The sequence below is a fragment of the Phaenicophaeus curvirostris genome, chromosome Z (genome assembly GCF_032191515.1).
Source record: "Phaenicophaeus curvirostris isolate KB17595 chromosome Z, BPBGC_Pcur_1.0, whole genome shotgun sequence".
NCBI lineage: Eukaryota > Metazoa > Chordata > Aves > Cuculiformes > Cuculidae > Phaenicophaeus > Phaenicophaeus curvirostris.
Genome location: NC_091431.1, coordinates 59,848,485 through 59,868,818, shown reverse-complemented (window position 1 = coordinate 59,868,818; position 20,334 = coordinate 59,848,485). Strand labels below are relative to the sequence as shown.

General features: G+C 38.1%; 1 protein-coding gene across 1 annotated transcript in view; it reads right to left on the bottom strand.

The window, feature by feature from the left end:
* HCN1 (hyperpolarization activated cyclic nucleotide gated potassium channel 1) overlaps window positions 1-20,334 on the bottom strand; it is a 202,319-nt gene that overhangs the window by 58,786 nt on the left and 123,199 nt on the right. Inside the window, exon 4 of the mRNA XM_069879907.1 lies at window positions 12,574-12,792. Coding sequence (XP_069736008.1) covers window positions 12,574-12,792 — 219 coding nt within the window. The remainder of the gene's footprint in view (window positions 1-12,573; window positions 12,793-20,334) is intronic.

The window sequence follows — 20,334 nt, the reverse complement described above, 5'->3', positions numbered from 1 at the left end:
CTTCACAGGGACAGAGATAGTGATATTGATGATCAACTTTCACCTTGCTTTTCCAATGAATTATAATCACTTACACACAGGTGAGGTAGCAGGAAGCACGGACAAAGACTTATCTCATGCAAATGCCACCCTGGAAAAGAAGGGTTTGCACAGAACCATTGGCTGCAATTAACCCACCTACTTGTACACATTTCACATATAAACACCTGTATTAGAGAGCTGCAGTACTAAGACCACAGGCGCCTAGAAGAGGCCAGCAAACCAATGCTCTGTGCAGGGTCGGAATCTATTGTTCAACATATGCACTCTGAAACCTTCTTGCATGCTTTATTTGAGCATACAGCTTGCCACTGCATGATGCATACACGACTTTCACTTAAAAAAGAGACTTGGAGACTGTGATATGTATATTTTAGATCATCTCAAGTTGTTTGTCAAACTGCTCAAGTCTCCAATGTCATCTGAATCACTGAAGTTAACACACAGTATCATATAATACTCATGATTCTAAGAATTCTGCATCAACAACTGCAAAAGTCTGTCAAACTTGCTATGATGGTCACCCCATCATAAAAAGCCACTAAGTTGGTCATACAGGATTTGCCCCTGGTGAAGCCATGCTGGCCGACATTAATCACCTCCATGTCCTCCATGTGCTTTAGCAGAGCTTCTAGGAGGACCTTTTCCATGATCTTCCCAGGCAGAGGTGGGGCTGACAGGTCAGTAGTTCTCAGGGTCGTCTTTTCTACCCTTTTTAAGAATGGACACAATGTTACCCTTCTTCCAGTCACCAGGGACTTCTGATTGCCATGACTTTTCACGGATCATGGAGAGTGGCTTGGCAACCACACCCACCAACTCCCTCAGGACTGTGGGATGCACCTCATCAGGTCCCATAGGCTCATAAATGTTCAGGTTCCTCAGGTGGTCATGAAGCCGGTTGTTCATCCTCTACTGTGGGAGGGAGTTTACTCCCCTGGTCACCATCTTGCTGTCCCATGACACAGGGGAGGCGAGGAGAGCAGTTATTAGTGAAGACTGAGGCAAAAAAGTTGTTAAGTACTTCAACCTTCTCCTCATCTGTTGATATGAGGTCATCATTCCCAACCACCAGTGGGGGTACGTTCTCTTTAACTTCCCTCTTTTGCTTGACATATCTGTAGAAGCCCTTCTTGTTATTCTTTACTTCCCTTGCCAAGTTCAGGTCCAGCTGTGCCTTGGCCTTCCTGACCTCATCCCTACACAACCAGGCAGCATCCCTATACATGTCCCAGGTTACCTGCCCCTGCTCGCACTGCCCATGCAGTTCCCTCTTCTTCTTCAGTTTAACCAGCAAGTCTTGACTCAGCCACATCGCTTTCTTCCCTTTCTTGCTTGATTTTCTACATACGGGGATTGAGCGCTCTTGAGCTTTATGAAAGCATCCTTAAATATTTGCCAGCTCTTTTCTGCTACTTTGTCCCCGAGGGAACTTCTCTCAGACAATACCTTTATTTTCTATTTTCCTTCTTCCATCATAAGAAGGAGAAACATAGAGAGCTTTGGAGAAGTGGGCAAAATGTCTACAGGAGGCTATGAAAAAATGCAAAAGTAGTGAAAAGCTAGCAAAGGGTTCTTAAAAAATTCTACAAACTGTTCCAAGTTAAAAAACTGTAAGGATTACTTACATTTTCTTTGACTTAACAGAAATCAGATTTATAAAATACTTATTGATTTCTTTTCATCTTAAGTATTTTTAGGGACACTATGTTCAGCACCTGAAATTTTAGCAAAATTTACCTGTTTTCCATGGCAAAAGAAGCAATCTTCACTATAGTACCTCTGTCTGTGAGCATGACAGCCTCCAATGGCTATTGTTTCACATACACAATTGATAATCTAAGTCTGCTTTTATTCTGAACTAGTACTCTGACCACCATTACCAGCACTGACAAGGGTATCTCATCAGAAGGCTGCAGTACAAGAACCCTGGTGAAGCTGACACCTGCTCTTTCAAGGAGGGTCCTTCCAAACGGTCACTGCAAAGTGGTTGGTTTTGTTTAAGACAACTTTTGTTTTGTTTTGTTTTGCTTTGCTTTGCTTTCTTTAGAGAGTGGCTTGGTTTTTAAGCATGCAAGAGATAAATAAAAAAAAGATCACCAGGCCGCTTTTCAGTTTTCATGAGATCTGTAGCTAGACCACAAAATTTTGCGAGATGGCCAGGAAACTGTAGAGAAACCTTCCCATGAGAACAGTAGTGCATCCCCTATAGAAAAAGCAACAAACAGGCTATGTGAAAAACAGGTTAACAAGCTACTAAGGCAAGGAGAGGCTTTTAGTGTATATTTTGTTTCTCAACTGAATGTGAAAACAGAATTAGAAGAATTTTGAATGTCTTCATCACAAAGCAATATGTTTTAAAGGTTCATAGACAGTGAAATACCATTTTGAGTGGTCAAATATAGTACCTGGGGTCTACACTGTTAATTTCTGAGAACTACAGAAACAGAATACTGCTTCAGCTAAAACATCAGCATTACACAAGAATGTCACTATAAATAAAAGCTACCTGTGGTAACTTAATGACTTCATGGGCTAAAGCAGCAGCCACATCAAGTATAAGCTGGAGTTTCCTTCCGATTTTCACTTCTGATACTGACATTTTTTCAAACTGATGGCCAACAGTGAAGCCCTCTCTCTCACTCAGAGGAAAATATATTAGAAGTTACATATAATGTCTATTATAAAATTAAATTCTATCTCAAGAAATTTTGTGCCTTTAGCCCTGATGTGACATAGAAACCCAGGCCACCCCACTCAGGAATTGCCATCAGCTGCTGCAGACAGACAGCTCATTTTCTAAGCCTGCCACAGGATTGCTTCCTACTCTGTTCATAAATGTACTGCAAATTTAAATGTCACATGCAGTGGGGCACACACTTAACATTAATGGATATGCTACAGTACAATGCTTTCATTATTCACTTTTTCTCCTTTTTCCTGCTTTGTCACATTAGCGTATGTAATTATACTGCTGCAGCCTAACTCAGGAAGCTCTCACTTCATTGACATAAGTGGCACAGAATTCTTCAGAAAATGAAAGCTTTCTTTCCTTGCAATGGCGAGACTGGTGGAAAGTTTAGACGAGGGTCTTGTCTTCTCTAAACCCCACAAAGAAGAAAGCTTCTGTGGAGTGTTATGAGGAAAAAGAGGACAAATGTTCTCTGCCAGATGCAGAGACTGCCTTGGACATGGGCATAGGGACTGGAGGGCAGACTGGTAAAATGAGAAAATATGAAAAAAATAAAGCTGAGGTAAAACCAAGGAAGAATTAAAGTTTATGTCCATCCAAAAAAAATGCAGGCTTGTGCTTTGTTATCTTCCCTAAATCACAAACTCTACAGAAGAAGAGCCATTTTCTTAAATATCTTGGCAACAGAAATTTAAAACACAATCTTTCAGCACTAAAGAATAATAATTCCATTTACTGAGTTACATATACTAGTGAATTTATTGTGATATTGCCTTCCAGTCACAGTTGGTCAAGGATTTTTATAGTTTTGCTTTAAAATCAATGGCCCAATATATGCCATTAGAGTCTTTAATCACTCCTTTCCTTTGTTTTTTATGAGTTAATTTCCTTCTGTTCAGGATTTTTTTCTAGCAAAACTGTTTGAAAAGTAAATACTATTATCTGCCTTGCAGGCGAATGGAGCAGGGATTATCAGCAGCTATCCCATCTCTACCCATGCAATGCAAAACCTAGCAGCTATCTGACTGAGTGATGTGAGACGGTGTCCAGGTAATTATTACCATTGATTGTTCTCAGTTTGGGTCTCTTCCATTGTTTTGTTTGCTCTGCCCACTTACAGAAGCTGTGAATACTCAAAGTAAGCAGGGGAAACACAGGTTAAAATAGAAGGCTCATCTCTATCCCACTGCCCCAAATCAGAGGGCATGCCAAATCATTTCCAAGCTTCATCCAGATAAGGTCATATGCTACCCAATGGGAAGCTCTTCCTAGCAGATGAATTTAAGATCCATCAAGAAATACCCCATTATAAGCTCCTATGCCTATCACAGTTCTTCCCTAAAACAAGCTGACAGCCTCCCCCATGGTGTAGTCCCTATTCTTTCCACTCTTCATCCCTTCCCGCCTCCCACTTTGCATATCCTTTGGCTCCTGCTGCATCAGCTGCTTTTATTCCTAATAGGTATGCCATAGGAAAAAAGTCACAGATGCCTTTCCACTACTTCTGTTACAGTGATCAGTCATCTTTAGGAGCTTTCTGCCTCAATCTTCCTTTGTGTCAACCTTCTGGGCTGCCTCTTGTGCTGGTGGTACTTCTGACTGAGCCCAAGTCAGGGCTGAAAAACTCCTGATGCTGTGCAAGAGTGAAACAGCTATACCCCTCTGCCATTGTCCACTCCTCTCACTTATATTCTCCAATCAAGGGAAAAGAAAGGACTATTCCAAAAGCAAAAAAAAGTGTTAAAAAAAGGAAAAGGATATAGAGGAAACTTAATTAGAGGAATTGCTCTGGTTACCAGCTCTTGCCAAATGTCTAAAGAAACACTCAAAGACTAGCCTTCAATTTTCATTTAAAAAGCACTCAAGGTTTTCATAAAACTTTATAAAATTCTTTTTACATTTCTATCAAAATCTACAGTGAAGATATACATTCAGCCTACTCTGCCTGAATATAAACAGGCACCCAGCATTGCCCATAGTAAAAGGCAGCTGATGAAAGGATATTTTGTCTAGAATGTGTAGACGCTTATATGAACAGATATTTTGTCTAGAATAAGATTGTGTATACCCTTATATGAAAATGACATTTCCCTAAGCCCAAAATCTACAATGTGAAGTCAGAGCATTGTGCATTTTTAAAGAATATATTTCCTTGCATTATGCTTTTAGCATGTATTTAGTGTTTATGTAAATGTAGTTTAAAAGTTTTGTTGATCTTTTCTTTTCAGGTTGAAGAAATCCACTGGAAAAGGTAGGTCTGGTGCAATTTATGAAAACACATGGAGATAAAACTATTTTACTTCTAAATTCAAAATTCAGTCTCTGTTCTAAAGAGACTTCTTGAATTAATGTTATAGTATTGTTTCCAAGTTACTAACCACATGGACAAAACTCTTAATTTATAATACAATAGACTATAAAGGAGTGCTTAAAACATTATTTTGCAGAGAAAAGGTTTCAGTTCTACTGCTATGCAGCACTCTAAAGCCTTTATAAATTAATACGGAACAGCTTATTCAAATAGATTATTATATTTTCAAGACAGACCTGCTTTAATTACTGGAACTTTGAGAAATAGGGTGAGGTTGGGGGAGAATTATGATTTCAAAGTAAAGAAAAAAATAATCAAAGCTTCTTTTTTCCTTACCTCTGTAACAAGGCAAAAGAAGCAAATAAATCTCTCCAGCAAGGATTATTTTCTCACTCATAATATTTTATTAGCTAATATTGAGTGTGATTTCCTTTTCAACATAGAGAACAGAAGCACAATCATTCTAGCATAACAGTAATAATTGCTACCAGTTACATTTATCTGGTGTGAATCAGAGTTTTCTCTTGTTAAAAGGTAATTTTGCTACATTTGAACAGAGACTTTGAAACCCCAAAGTTAGTTTCTTGTAGTTTGTTTCCTCTTCTTTCTTCATTTTTTATAATTTTTAATGTAATGTGTAACCTACCCTGTGATAATGACTATAAAAATAAAGCAGGTTGTTTGTAAAATCTGGCTCTGGTGTAACTTCATGTCTTCACAGCTAATTTTATATAGTCATCATGAACATGGCTTAAATTGTAATGAGCTTGCTCTGCAGTTTCACATAGAAAACTCTTAGAAACCTAATTCTTAATGCAAGACAGCAGAAAACTTTTATAGGTAAATTATTCACAACACAGCAATAAATCAAAGTAACTATCATCTGTCATTTTGGAAGCAGTGGGAGTCTATTACAGTTTGGCACAGGTATGATGCAGTTGGGTGCACAGCACTCATCAAATCACCTTTTTAGAGACAAAAGGCAAAAATAACCAACATGACTACCCTAGTAAGACTGACCATAAAGAGAACGCAATAATGAAGCAGCAAGACAGAAGAGACAAGCCTAGTGAGAATGTTCTGACTAATTTATATTCCTAAAGTCTCATCCTCAAACTAAGCATGATATTCAGTTCTGCTTTAAAACAAACACACGTTTATTTAGTTATTATTGTTATTGTTACTAGTAAAAGTGTATAATATCTCATTTTTTATTAGGAGCAGAGGAGGGATAGTTTCTGTCATTACTTGTAATGGTATCTGTTGTTCTTTCTAATTTCAACTACAGGCTCATAGTGAAAAGATTTTGCTTTATTTCCCCTTTTTTTCTTGCAAGTAGATGTAACTATAGAACGTAAACCGTCTCTCGTTCTCTAAAATAAGTAGCTCCTTCGGGGTAGCATGTATGCTATAGCACAACTGCACAGAAAAGATAAGATTTATCTGCCAAGTGGCTCATCTTCTCTAACAATCTGAACATGACGTGACATGTTGTTAAAATTATGCTGTAGAAGTGAAAATGAGCTGTTGTTAATTAAAGAAAAGGAATGGCAAGCAGTCACAGACCATGTTTGTGCTACACTATTTTCAAGCTTTCTAAAGACCACTAGCAGTATCAGAAAAGCAAGAGATAACTTGTATAAAGAATGTAGACACCACAAAAACCTATTGAACTTGGAAATCAGCATTTCATGAGAAAATTTGCTGATCAGATCAGATCCAGGAATTACATGCTAAAGCTCCAGTATTGCAAGTCCATCTGGATGTCTAAAATTCAAGTTCTGCAATTTGTGATTTGAACATCTGTCCACTTTAAGCAAAAGAAGCCAGAATAACTAGATTTTCAAATACTTTTATGAATGGTACATATAATAGGAATCAGACACTTTTCCTTATCTGTTTCACTCTAGCTCATCTGACTCTGGGCTCCAGCAAGGGCAAGCTGACAAAAAAAATTATATTTACATAGACATTACATAGACACTTATCCTGAGTTAAATAAAAAATACTCCAAAAACTGGTACAAGCCTTGTTAAACAAGGATGTGGTCTTGAGCTTGCTGTAGCTCTTCCTTTCCTACTCACTTTTATCATGACCAGAACTGCCGTTTCGTAGACTTCTGCAGAAATAGGCAAGTCTCTGATACTTACAGGTGAGATACTTGCAGAGACTGAAGATTTTCCAGAAAAGTCTCCTAGGCAAGAAAGCTGTACTACTGAGCAAGCCAAGACCTTGGTATCTGCCTTGTTCCACTTTCAATGTAACCATGAAGTACTTGAAACTAAGGAAGGCATAAAAGAGCTGCCTTCTATTCCACAAAAGAAAATTTAGAGGCATGATTGGCTGAATGATTGGCTACCAAGTCTTGACTTACTCCATAGCACAGCCCCTCCACCACACGCTAAAATAACCTCTCAGAGATAGAGGCACAAAGAGGTAGTCCTCCTTCCCAGGTTTTGAAGGAAGGACCTCAGATGTCTCACAGCACAAGATACTTGAGTATAATGGAAATAAAAACACGTTTCAGCCACTGCTGCCCCAAAGCTGCCCTCAAGATGTTGCTGTCTCTTGCAAGTGCATGTTCAGTGTCTTCCCATGGATTATATGGACAATTTAGATAACCAAACTGGAGCTAGGAGCGGTAGACTTGAAAAGCTGATGCAAGGCCTCACACTGCAAAATCTAAAGCTGCTCTTCTGCCCTAACTCCATTATGTATTTGTAAACATTTCTTTGGATGCTTAAGAAACGAAAAATGAGCAATCTGTGTTTCAAATCCTGATGCTGCCTCTGTAAAAATACTCAACACAAATTACTTAGTTGCTTTTAAATTATCTTCATATTACAATTACTGGTTTTTCTCTGTAAGAAAGTATGTTTAGGTCCTCTTCTCCTTTTAAGCTAGATTGATTCAACTGAAGCTGTGCTAGAAGGCCATAAATCAAGTGATAAGATAAAAGCAAGAGCATAGGGTTAGAAGGAGATGTCCTTTTGGACACTTGAAGTTCCTGTCTTTCCCAGAACTGTATCACTACTTTAATAATGTTTTGACATAGCTTCCCCTGACTTGGTCAGCATCCAATATATGGAGATGTCATTTCTCCTATCTCCTGTGATATGTATATAGTTGAATTAAATATACTTTATGCCTCTTTACTACTTGCAATTGGTAAAATTCCTTTTTTTTTTCTGTCTTTGAAACTTGTGTAGTCGTTTGAATAGTTACCAACAAAGAAAAATCAAAATGTGCAAAGTGATAACATAATGAAATTGATCTGATAGTTTTCATTTTATCAAACTAGTTTAAAAATCTTCATGAACCTGAAACAATCAGTATGGTAGGATGAATCTTGCATCTACTAGATTGCTGTGACTTTGTTCCCGGATATTTTATGCCCAGGACAGACTGGAACAGATCAAATATTAAACTGTATTCAAACAAGATTATTCAATGACAACCACAGCATTAGGTGAACATTTTCCTATTAAACACTGCTAACATCTAAAGGAAATATTTTACTAATGATCTTCATGTCCTTGTGAAGTGACTGTTCATTCCACTACTTAGTTTCACACTAGTTCGTTAACAAGTTTTTACATGCATTTCTGGTTGTTTCAATTAAATGTCGCCTTTGCAAAGGCAAATGTCTTTGAGATGTTGTGATTTCCAAGATACTAGAAAATGTCAAAAGAATTATCATTTAAAATACTATTTTTATTTACTTCTGCATTCATCTTTGATTTATACTAAAGACAGGAAGGAGAGTGGTAAGATGCCAGTGAATCATGGATTATTCTACCGTTTTATAAGGTTCAATGGTCTGTCAGACTTTCTTACTGAAAAGGGAATATGGATTAGGTATACCTGGCCCAGTCATGTCTTTCTCCTTTGTCAAGTATCGGCCCTTCACTCTCTGATACTAAGATCTGATGTATGCTTTCAATCTGACAAATATTTTGTCTCTTGGAAGAGTTTCAGCCATTTCAGCAGAAAAGCATTTAGACTTCCTCAACATGATCAGAATATACCAATGCAGTATATCTTGGTATGTGATTTTATCATCCACTTTCTACATTTAGCAGCTCATAGTCACTATTAATCTCCTCTCATAGAGTATGTCTTTGGCCCATAACAAAAAACACGTGGGGCAATATTTGCTTTTTTACCACAGTTTTATTTCTCTTTGCATGCAATACTTGGCACAGGTCAAATTCTTAGCTGGTGCTCTTAGGTATTTGACGGATTTGGCTTAATGAAAGGTCTCTCGTCTTCCTGGGTTTATTTCTTCCATTTGAATTATACCTGCTCTAATTTTGCATTCCCTGAGCTTTGGGAGGATCTAAATGAGGAAGATAGCAGTAATTTCAGCAAATACATCACTTCCAGCTACTTTTAGTGTAAGAAGGACAAAAACACTCCTTCCATTAGTTGCATTCCACAGATACATTTATGAAATATTATTTTAGCTACAGCAGAAAAAGCATTCAATAAAAAAAAAAAAAAAGGAAGATAAATTTCTGGCATGATGTTACTCAGAGAAGGACCAAAGAACAACCTCTTTCCTCATTTCCGCTATCATTCTGTGTTGCCTAGCAATTCATGTTAAGTGCTTTATTTTCTGTAACTACTACAAAGAAAACAATGGAGCCAAGAAACACATAATCCTACATATGTAAGTCTAAAAAAAGAATTTGATCTCAGCATTAAAGCCCAAAAAATCAAAACAAGTTGCAGTCTCCTGTTTTTCCAATTTCTTTTACTTTCAGGAGAAAAAAACCAATAATGTACCTGGCAGAAGAGATATATTGCAATATATATATAATGTGTGTATATATATATATATATATAAGAACTCTGAAATTTGTGGCTGGAGATTTGATTTATCTTTTTCTCAAGTCTCAGTTAAATAAAATATAAGCTATTTTTATCTGTCAATAGTTTAGAAAATATAGTGAAAAATATTTGTACCACAAACTGGTCATTGAAATGCCCTTTTATTTAGTTTACAGAGTAAAGAAAAATATAAAATATTCATTAGCAGTATGTTGTAATGACTTATAATTCTTAGGCTTTAATTAAAGATGTATTTCAAAATACATAATTAAACTATGATAAAGCAATGGACAAGAATGTACCAACATGACAGTGTAGTTGTTATAGCTGATAATATACACATGATTTTGGAGTCTCAAAAATCAGTTCAAAAAAAATCTTTAATTAAGACATCCTTTAGCTCTAGTCCATAGTAACTGGCACATAAACAGTTGTCAGGAAAAAAGAAACATTTTTCTAAGGAGTAGAAACATTTCTGGCTCATTTATTGTCAATGCCATTCCAAGGTTTTGCTGCTGATGTGAATAAACAAATAAGTAAAAGCAAAAAGAGCAATGAAAATTTTGAGAACTGGAGGAACTCAAAATGACGGACACTTAAATTCTAATGTTTAATAAAGTGTGTGCCTAAAAAAACAGAGGACAAAAAAGGCTTTGTTACCTGTTACGTGAAAACATGAGAAATGCAATACCACACAACTACTGCTGGGTTTTAATTTACAGAAAAAACACAAATTAAACTACCTACACTAAACACAGTTTAAAATATATTAATATCTTTACACTCACTATATTTCTGATGTTCAAAATATTGCAATATGCTGCAGCCAGCCAGGGTCTGAGGATAATGCTTAAGATGAGGTTTCAGGCGGATGATGACATTTCTACTGGTTTCAAACATTTGAGTATGTGTCTGTATATACATTCACCCTAATCTCTAGAGAAACCATAGTTATACTAGATTTATGGTTTCTGCCTCTAGGTCTTCCTTCCTGTCTGTGGTTAAGACGCTTCTGCCCTGCAACTCCCTACAAGTGTCCTGTTTTCAAAATATTACTTCCCTTTTACCTGGCAGCATAGACCCAACAAGACATTAATTTTGGTTTACATGACCTACCAGGATTATGCCTGTGACTTCACAATGAAATTGATTAGGGACTTTCACATGGTCACTGAAAGAGCTCAGATTTTTAAAGCTTTTAATGATCACTCATCCTCTCCTCCCAAACCTCTCATTCTCTCTGATGTTTCAAGATAACAATGTATGGGCCTTCTTGCTTGCAAACGTCTGTTTTAAACAGCTGTGAGATTAACGTGTCAGCAACTGGCTAATTTTTCTGGTACTGGATTTATAGCTCATGTCTTACCTTTCCCTGTCTCCAATATACTGACTCCATCGTTTGCTGCAGCTTGAGCTTAAGAAAACTGAATGTAAAGTCCTTTTATCCCACACAATCTCATTTCCTTCCTCTTTGGCTACTTGTAAAGAAAACACCTCTGTCTTTCCTACTCAAATCTTTTTTGGACTTCTCCCTTTTCCTTGCCCAGCAGACTCAGGCCATTCCTCTTCCTCTTCAGCAGATGCCAGGGTCACTCTCTCCTCTAAACACTCTTTGCTAGGTTTCTCCCCCAGGCTTGTGTTACATCACACTGGGATTTCTGCCCAGTTTGCCTTTGTGGACTTTCTTCTGGACATATGCCAAATACTAGTGCTCAGGCTGTGCTTCTTATTTGCTTATGTGGACTCTCTGATTTCACTACCTTGCTCAGCTGACCTCTCTCCTGACATGGCCTCTCCAGTTCCTCATTTACTATAACAACGAATTTTGGCTTCTTTTAAGCACCTCAGTAACTCTGCATATCCTTATTTTCACTTCCTGTGGTTCATTTTGATATTTTTTTTCTTATGCCACCATCCTCAGCCTCACCTCCTGGTTTCATAGCTTCACCCACACTTGCTTCTGCCTACGCAACTGACAGTGTTAATTAGTACTCAATCTAGAATGCTCCCATCCTGTACCCACTTATGTCTCTTTAATTCCAATCATACCTACAAGGAATGAAACAACCTTTTTCTTGCTGTTTTTTAAAGAATTCTCTTCCACTAAATTCTACATTTCTATCCACTGACCATCATTCTTTTTTGTCCTTGGGAAAGGCCTAACAGATCACGGATTAATATGTTAATAATACCATTATAAAGCCAGTAAAGACTTCTTCTGAGTCCTTCTCTGAGGTAGTTCCAAACAAAACTAATTGATTTGGTCTGGTTCTCACTTAAAGCTCATTCTTTTGACAAATTATCCCTAAACTGCGGTGCAAAGGTATGACAATAAATTAAATAGATATGCCCAGGCTACACAGATCAAGTACCTACACAGTGTAGCACAGGAGTACAAAGCACCATCTAAACCAAGGGGATGGAGTTTTCACAGAAGATTTTACAGAGTTTAAAGCAAGCTTCACAACAAAGACTTCATTTAATGCATATGACATGCAGAACTGTCTGTTCCCTAAGTAAAGTGGGTTCATGTAAAACTATGTTGGCAAACTCTTATTTTTTTCATGTTCAATTAAATCTGCCACAGGATTCAGATGCTAATAGATTGTATCATGTAAACTCATACACCCTTTTTTCCCATTTAAAACATCCCATTAATCTTTTTCAAAACCTAAGGAATTATGTCAAAATGAATTACCTTTTCTTGATATTGTCGCCGTGAGGAATCCAGTGACTGAATGAGGGCAGTGGCATGACCAACAAACATGGCATAACAAGTGGCCCCCACAATCATACTCAACATGGTTATCCAGAGGTCGGACATGCTGACAGGGGCACGAGCTCCATAACCAATGCAGAGCATATGGCTCATGGCTTTGAAGAGTGCATATGAGTACTGCTTTCCCCAGGAATCATTCTGCAAGAAAAGAGATAAGTGACTGAGCCAGCAAGCAGCTAAAGGGAAAAATACATTTGTACCTGTATAGTGGAATCATAGATAACTGGCTCTGAATGAGCAGTCTGGTGAGGTACCCTTTGTGTATGAGAAGAGATATTCCTTCTAAATTAATTATAAGATAAAACATGAGAGATTCTGCCAGATAATACCTAGCATAGTGAGAGTAAATAAAATTGACTATTTTTAATATATGATTGTATTCTTAAATGTGGGTGTTAACCTAATTACAAGGAAACTAAAGGTCAATTTTATTTTGTGGTCTATGGCAGACAGATTAGAAAGAGATGAGCATGCAGATTTATCAAGCACAAGAAGGCAGTATTTTGTTTTAATATGTACATGCTGCTATGGTCCCATTTCCTTCTTTTCAGAGATGTGTATTTTAACATACCACCATACTTAATCTTATCAGCTGTTTCACTTCCCAAGGACAGAGAAAAAAAAAAAGTGTTATTTGTTGTAATGTCTCCTTATCCTGTTTCTTCTTCTAATATTGTGTTTACACTAGAAGCACCTCTATTCAAAAGAAGGCTGTTTATGATGCAATCATATCAAACCCTTATTCATAGCCATGGTCTGTTTCGAGTCACATCTCAAAAGAAAAGGCGAATACCTAGGTCCTGCATTTCTGATGTGTAGATACCCGTTCCCATTTTCTCTGTGAGATTAGAACCTGACAGCTCACTCATAGACTTTTAAAACTGCAAGATGTTGTCTCTTCAGCTTTATAGATAGACAGTCAAATGGCTGTTACCAGAGAAAAGCAGTTACTTGCACACATTCCAAAAAGTCCAGGGATTCCTTGATATTTTTTTCAATTTTCCTTGCCAAAGGAATGGAATGAGAGCAGGAAAACAAATTGTGTTCACAGGCACAGAGCGTACATGAGAAAACAGATTCTTTACCACAAAGAACTGAGAATAATTTCAGAAATGAAGAGGTAGAAAAGGAAGAACTGGGGTGACAGTCCTAGGTTTACAGTCAGACTCAATGATCTTAAACGTCTTTTCTAATCTAAATGAATCTGTGACATTAGTAAGACTAGGCAATTATCCAGCATGCTGTCTCAATATATAGGACCAAAAATAATGATCCTGTTAACAAAATATACCTCCAAATCAGCAGTAGCACTTATATATAAAATTTACATATGAAATGTCGATATTTGTGTCTCTCTTCAATCCATACAAGCTTTGATCAAATACTCCTGTTTTCAAAGATTTTCAGGCTTGCTCTCCTACTGCTTGAATGCCAAGGTTACTAAATACTCTAGTGATTTTCATCTATTAAGATGCTTTTTATAGGCCCCCTATAACTAGTAACAGGAAATAAATTATCCGGTCTTGGATTGCAGATGACAACGTTACTACTTACACACTAATACAGTAACAAAAATTATAGTTCCCTGTATTTGCACTTGTTTCACTTTCAAAGTTAAAGCTCTTCAGATTAGTGAGCTGTTCCAGTCTGTCTTCAAATATGAAAATTTTCTGTTGTAAATACCAATAAGGAATAGATTTTCAATATATTTACTTTAAAAAAAGGTATATATAATTATCTTAGAACAGATGGGTTTCACTGAGCAATGAGAAAATAAGGTTTTTTTTTTGTTTTGGGGCTTTAAAAAATACTCAAATTAAGTGAAGAAGCTTCCCTGAAAAATCTCACTTGTAGATTTATATAGTCTATATTGTGGAAAACAAAAACTGTTTGCTAGAAAAGAACGTATCTTTTTTTTTTTTTTAAGGCTATAAGTATCATTATTAAAGCCACAGTATCCAAGAGGTTGTAAGCTTAACATTTCCATTCTTGTAGAGATCCATACAGTGGATCTTCCTCCTAAGCTCTACTTTTTAGCGTAACTATAATAAATATTAAATAAAAACAAAAGTCTATCTTGAGCTTGTCTATGAATCTTTCTTATATTAGCTTGGTGTGACAAATCTCAATAAAAATTCTTTCAGTAAATTTATGTTTTTACATCAAAGTCTTTGAGTTAACCCAAATGCTGGTTGATTTTATTTCTTGACTGAGAACCTTTCCAAGGTCTATGAATTACAGTTTTACATAAAACACCACTGATTTTAAGGAAGAATAATAAAATGGAGGTGAGAAGAAGAAAAAAAACCAAAACACAAAGAGGACTTTCTACTGGGTATGTAACAGGGTCAGTAAAAAGTAAATACTACTTGAGAAGCAGTACCTTGGGGGAATAAGTGAGCTGTAATGACATAATGAAAATAACGAAAAGCATACAAGATAAACAAAAATACATTTAACCATGTATCTACTGTTAAAGATAAACCCAAGTAAGATTCAACACATCAAAAAGTAATGATTGCGTAAGAATCCAGACTGGAGGTCAAGGTCATCTCTCAAATAGCAATTTAGTTATAAATGTGATATGACTGTGTGGCTTGTGATGGATCTTTCAACAGACCAGGCCCGTTTCAGACATTTGTGAATGGAGGGTCCTGAGCACCTCATTATCAGATGGGTAGAAAGGGTATAGTAGAAGGAGAAATGACCTGGTTAAAAAGACTGAGAAAATATTTGGATTTAACTTTGATTTGTCCAAGCATTTTTCTGCTGAAAATACTTGCCAATATTTTTTTTATTTCTTTTTCTCAATAATCAACCAGTTATTGTAAACTCAGTTGCATACATTGGATTTTTTAGATTCTAGGAGGATTATTTCAGGATGATGCTGAACATATATAATTCTGGAGGGTACCAATTTCAGTACCGTTATACATGTTGTTCAACGATTTATGCCATAAATATGCAAACTGCTTAAAAAGAACATTGTTTCTAAAGTCAAATCCTATAAATCATGTATGCTACTACCAACATTACTCTATGAAATAATAATGATGATTATTTAATTATTTTTCTTCTTGTGTTGTAAAATCTAAAGGTCTGGTGGGAGCAACTTCACATTTGTCTCAATATGAGACCCTGGAAATTTCCACAAACACATTCAATTTTGCTGTACACAGGTGAGGAGTGGCGATTCCTCTGCTACTACCCTACCAGGATATTTTTTTTTTTTAACAAAAATCATTTTAGCACTTGCATTATATGGAGGTATTTTCGTAACACTTACACAGAGAATATTCCTGGATTAGGAAAAGCCTAAACTATGAACTAAAGAATACAGTGTTTATGTAGCCAGCTTTTCTTTAATATCATTTTAAAATATTAGTACTAATATAAACATGGGTTAAATGTTTTCCTAAACAGTCATTTTCTAGTTTTGATGTATAGATTTTAAAAAAAACCCAAACCATAAACCTCTATGAGCTGAAAAAATCTCCTACCAATCAGTAAAAAAGGGCATTTAATTTCTTAGTTGACAATGGGTTGATCACTGTTTCCAGATTAGCAGTAATCGGTTTAAAATGTTTTAAATGAAATGACATTAATTTGGAAAAACTATTAAAGACTGTAATTGTGAGAAATACCAAAGCTGTTTATCCAAGGATTGCTTACATAATCTAGCTTGATGACATTAGGAAATCCTCAAATTTGTAAAAGCAATGATCACTGATCATTTGCAATTAGTTCTGTAAGTATATATATGTTAACTTGGCAATTACTCTAAAGAATACATTAATCAAAGGGCAGTTCTGATTTTCAGAAGTTTACTTCCAAGCCTCTTTCTTCACCACAGGATGCTATCCTTTTCTCCTAATTTCACACAAACCTGCTACAAGTATCTTCTCATAATATTAACTTTTCAGCTCATATGAAACATATCACAGAAAGGTCATACAGCACCTTCTAAGGGACAACAATAAAAGGCAAAATTACAGGAATCTATTGAGGTTTTTACCAGGAAATTTTGTTGTCATCAGACAAATCAATTCCACTCCCATATCGTAGTCATTCCCTCAGGCTCAGCTTATCTTGCCTCAGACATACCCTTGCAGTGAGATATAAATTGATTTGGAAATCTCATAAAAAGCAGACTATTATACAGCCAGTAATGGTTTCCAAATTTTTGACTCAGTTCCTTTTTCCTTTCACATCATGGTCCCTGCATATGTCACCGAAATTGTCATCTCAGCTTTCAAGGGCTTGCTCTACAAACATGGAGCCAAGATTGACTAAGGAATCAAGTGAAATGGTCTCTACAAGGATATTGAACTCACACTTGTGATTACCCCTGTCAAAACTGCAGCAGAAGTGGGGAAGTAGACTGTTCCTACATCGAAAAACTTGCATTGTAATCAATCATACACATCCATTCATGCCCAGCATTCCCTTTAGGATCTTCTGAAATTAAGTGATGTCTGAAGGAGGGAATACAGATACAAATCTTGGCAAAGTATGGATGGTTTGTGTTTATCCCAGTAAATTACCAGAAAGCATTTCCAAGCTCTGAAACTTCGTTCACATGTGTAAGACTGCTAGAAATGAACTTGGTGTGGAACAGGCCACGTAGCACTCTTCCAAGCACTAGTTGTTCTTCTTTGGAGCTGACATGGTTGAGAATCATTCTTTCTAGGCAGGCAGCATGAGCTTGTCTAGAGATGAAATCCAAATGAGATTAATATTGCGGACACAATAAGAAGCTCTTATCCCTGTCCTACCCCAGTACCCACTAAATGTAGGCACCTTTAATTTATAATCATGGTGGCAGCTAGAGAGTCCAGAATTATGTCCTCTGGTTTTAACATTGTTGCACAAAATGAGTGCAATATTCAGGGACTTCAAAGTTTAATGAAAGCACAAGGTATTATTGCTTACATGGTAGCACATACTGTAAAGCAGTAGTTCTCCCAAGGAAACATCTGCCTAAAATCAGGAAAGCATGAGCCATTGCTAGTTGAAGTTACTGGAAAAAATATTCTTTTCCAACAAGGATTTAACTGTATTTGTGTCTCATATAGGCATAATATGAGTTATACATTTATTTGTAATCCATCATTTCCAACAGTTTTTTAAAGACTTCTTAAATTTAAGTGAATCCTCCCAACTGTTACAGAATCACAGAATCACAGAATAACCAGGTTGGAAGAGACCCACCGGATCACCGAGTCCAACCGTTCCTACCAAACACTAAACCATATCCCTCAGCACCTCGTCCACCCGTGCCTTAAACACCTCCAGGGAAGGTGACTCAACCACCTCCCTGGGCAGCCTGTTCCAGTGCCCAATGACCCTTTCTGTAAAGAATTTTTTCCTAACGTCTAGCCTAAACCTCCCCTGTCGGAGCTTGAGGCCATTCCCTCTTGTCCTGTCCCCTGTCACTTGGGAGAAGAGGCCAGCACCCTCCTCTCTACAACGTCCTTTCAGGTAGTTGTAGAGAGCAATGAGGTCTCCCCTCAGCCTCCTCTTCTCCAGGCTAAACAACCCCAGCTCTCTCAGCCGCTCCTCATAAGGCCTGTTCTCCAGCCCTTTCACCAGCTTTGTTGCTCTCCTCTGGACTCTCTCCAGAGCCTCAACATCCTTCTTGTGGTGAGGGGCCCAGAACTGAACACAGTATTCGAGGAGCGGTCTCACCAGTGCCGAGTACAGAGGGAGGATAACCTCCCTGGACCTGCTGGTCACGCCGTTTCTGATACAAGCCAAGATGCCATTGGCCTTCTTGGCCACCTGGGCACACTGCTGGCTCATATTCAGTCGGCTGTCAACCAACACCCCCAGGTCCCTCTCCTCCAGGCAGCCCTCCAGACAGACTTCTCCCAGTCTGTAGCACTGCATAGGGTTGCTGCGCCCCAAGTGAAGGACCCGGCATTTGGCCTTGTTAAACCTCATGCCATTGGACTCTGCCCAGCGGTCCAGCCTGTTCAGATCCCTTTGCAGAGCCTCCCGACCCTCCAGCAGATCGACACTTCCACCCAGCTTAGTGTCGTCCGCAAACTTGCTAAGGGTGCATTCGATGCCTTCATCCAGGTCATTGATGAAGACATTGAACAGGGCTGGACCCAGCACTGAGCCCTGGGGAACCCCACTTGTCACTGGCCTCCAGCTGGATTTCACACCATTTACCACCACTCTCTGGGCCCGGCCATCCAACCAGTTTTCCACCCAGGAGAGTGTGCGCCTGTCCAGGCCAGAGGCTGACAGTTTCTCAAGCAGAACGCTGTGAGAAACTGTGTCAAAGGCTTTGCTGAAGTCCAGGAAGACCACATCCACAGCCTTTCCCTCATCCAGTAGCCGGGTCACTTTGTCATAGAAGGCGATCAGGTTAGTCTGGCAAGACCTGCCTTTTGTGAACCCATGTTGACTGGGCCTGATCACCCGGTTCTCTTGCATGTGCTTCATGATAGCACTCAAGATCACCTGTTCCATGACTTTCCCTGGCACTGAGGTCAGACTGACAGGCCTGTAGTTTCCTGGGTCCTCCCTGCGGCCCTTTTTGTAGATGGGCACAACATCAGCCAGCCTCCAGTCCAGTGGGACTTCCCCAGTCTTCCAGGACTGTTGGAAGATGATGGAAAGGGGTTTGGCCAGCACATCCGCCAGCTCCTTCAGTACCCTAGGGTGAATCCCGTCCGGCCCCATAGACTTGTGACTGTCCAGTCGGGCTAGCAAGGCTCTGACCACCTCCTCTTGGATCATGGGAGCCTCATTATGCTCCTCTAGCTCCTGGGTTTGTACACAGGCGGAACGACCCTCCTTACGACTAAAGACTGAGGCAAAGAAGGCATTAAGTACCTCAGCCTTTTCCTCATCCCCTGTTACTGTTGTCCCTTCTGTGTCCAATAGGGACTGTATGGTCTCCCTAGTCCGCCTTTTATTATTTATATATTTGTAGAAAGATTTTTTGTTATCTTTCACTGACTTGGCCAATCCAATTTCTAGCTGAGCCTTAGCCCTTCTGATTTTTTCCCTACACAATCTCACTTCCCTCCTGTAGTCCACCCAAGAGGCCTGTCCCTTCTTCCAGAGGCCATAAACATTTCTTTTCTTCTTGATATCCCTCAAGATCTCTCTATTCAACCAAGCTGGCTTTCTCCCCTGCCGGCTTTTTTTCCGGACCACGGGGATGGCTTTCTCCTGAAAAAGTTACACCTAGCTTTACATAAGTATTTTATTGTCCTTGAAAGTTTCTCATGGTTTGTGTTTGGAATCTACACAACTCCAAATTCTGTCTCTGCTTTCTTATTTCAGAATACAAATTATATCAATTAGTATTAATTTCCATAGTTCAACTAGTTATATGTGCATAACACTCATATGAGATTAGAACTGGACCTTCATATGAGCTCTACCATTTCACAGTAATCTATGTATACATTTTGATATATAGCTTACATACTTAGCACCAGTCAGTTGCACAACTTAGTGCTTCTGGCCACAAACAGTAGCTTAGAGTAACACATTAATTAAAATCTCAGACAAGAAACTCCAGCAAGTACCATCTCAGCATTTCAGCTTCTAAAGAAGTTGTTTGAATACCACAATGAATAACCAAGTTGGCCTACAGAAAAGTTATGCAACATTTACTGTTTCGAAGCTTATGCAATACTATCATGCAAAACCTCTTAT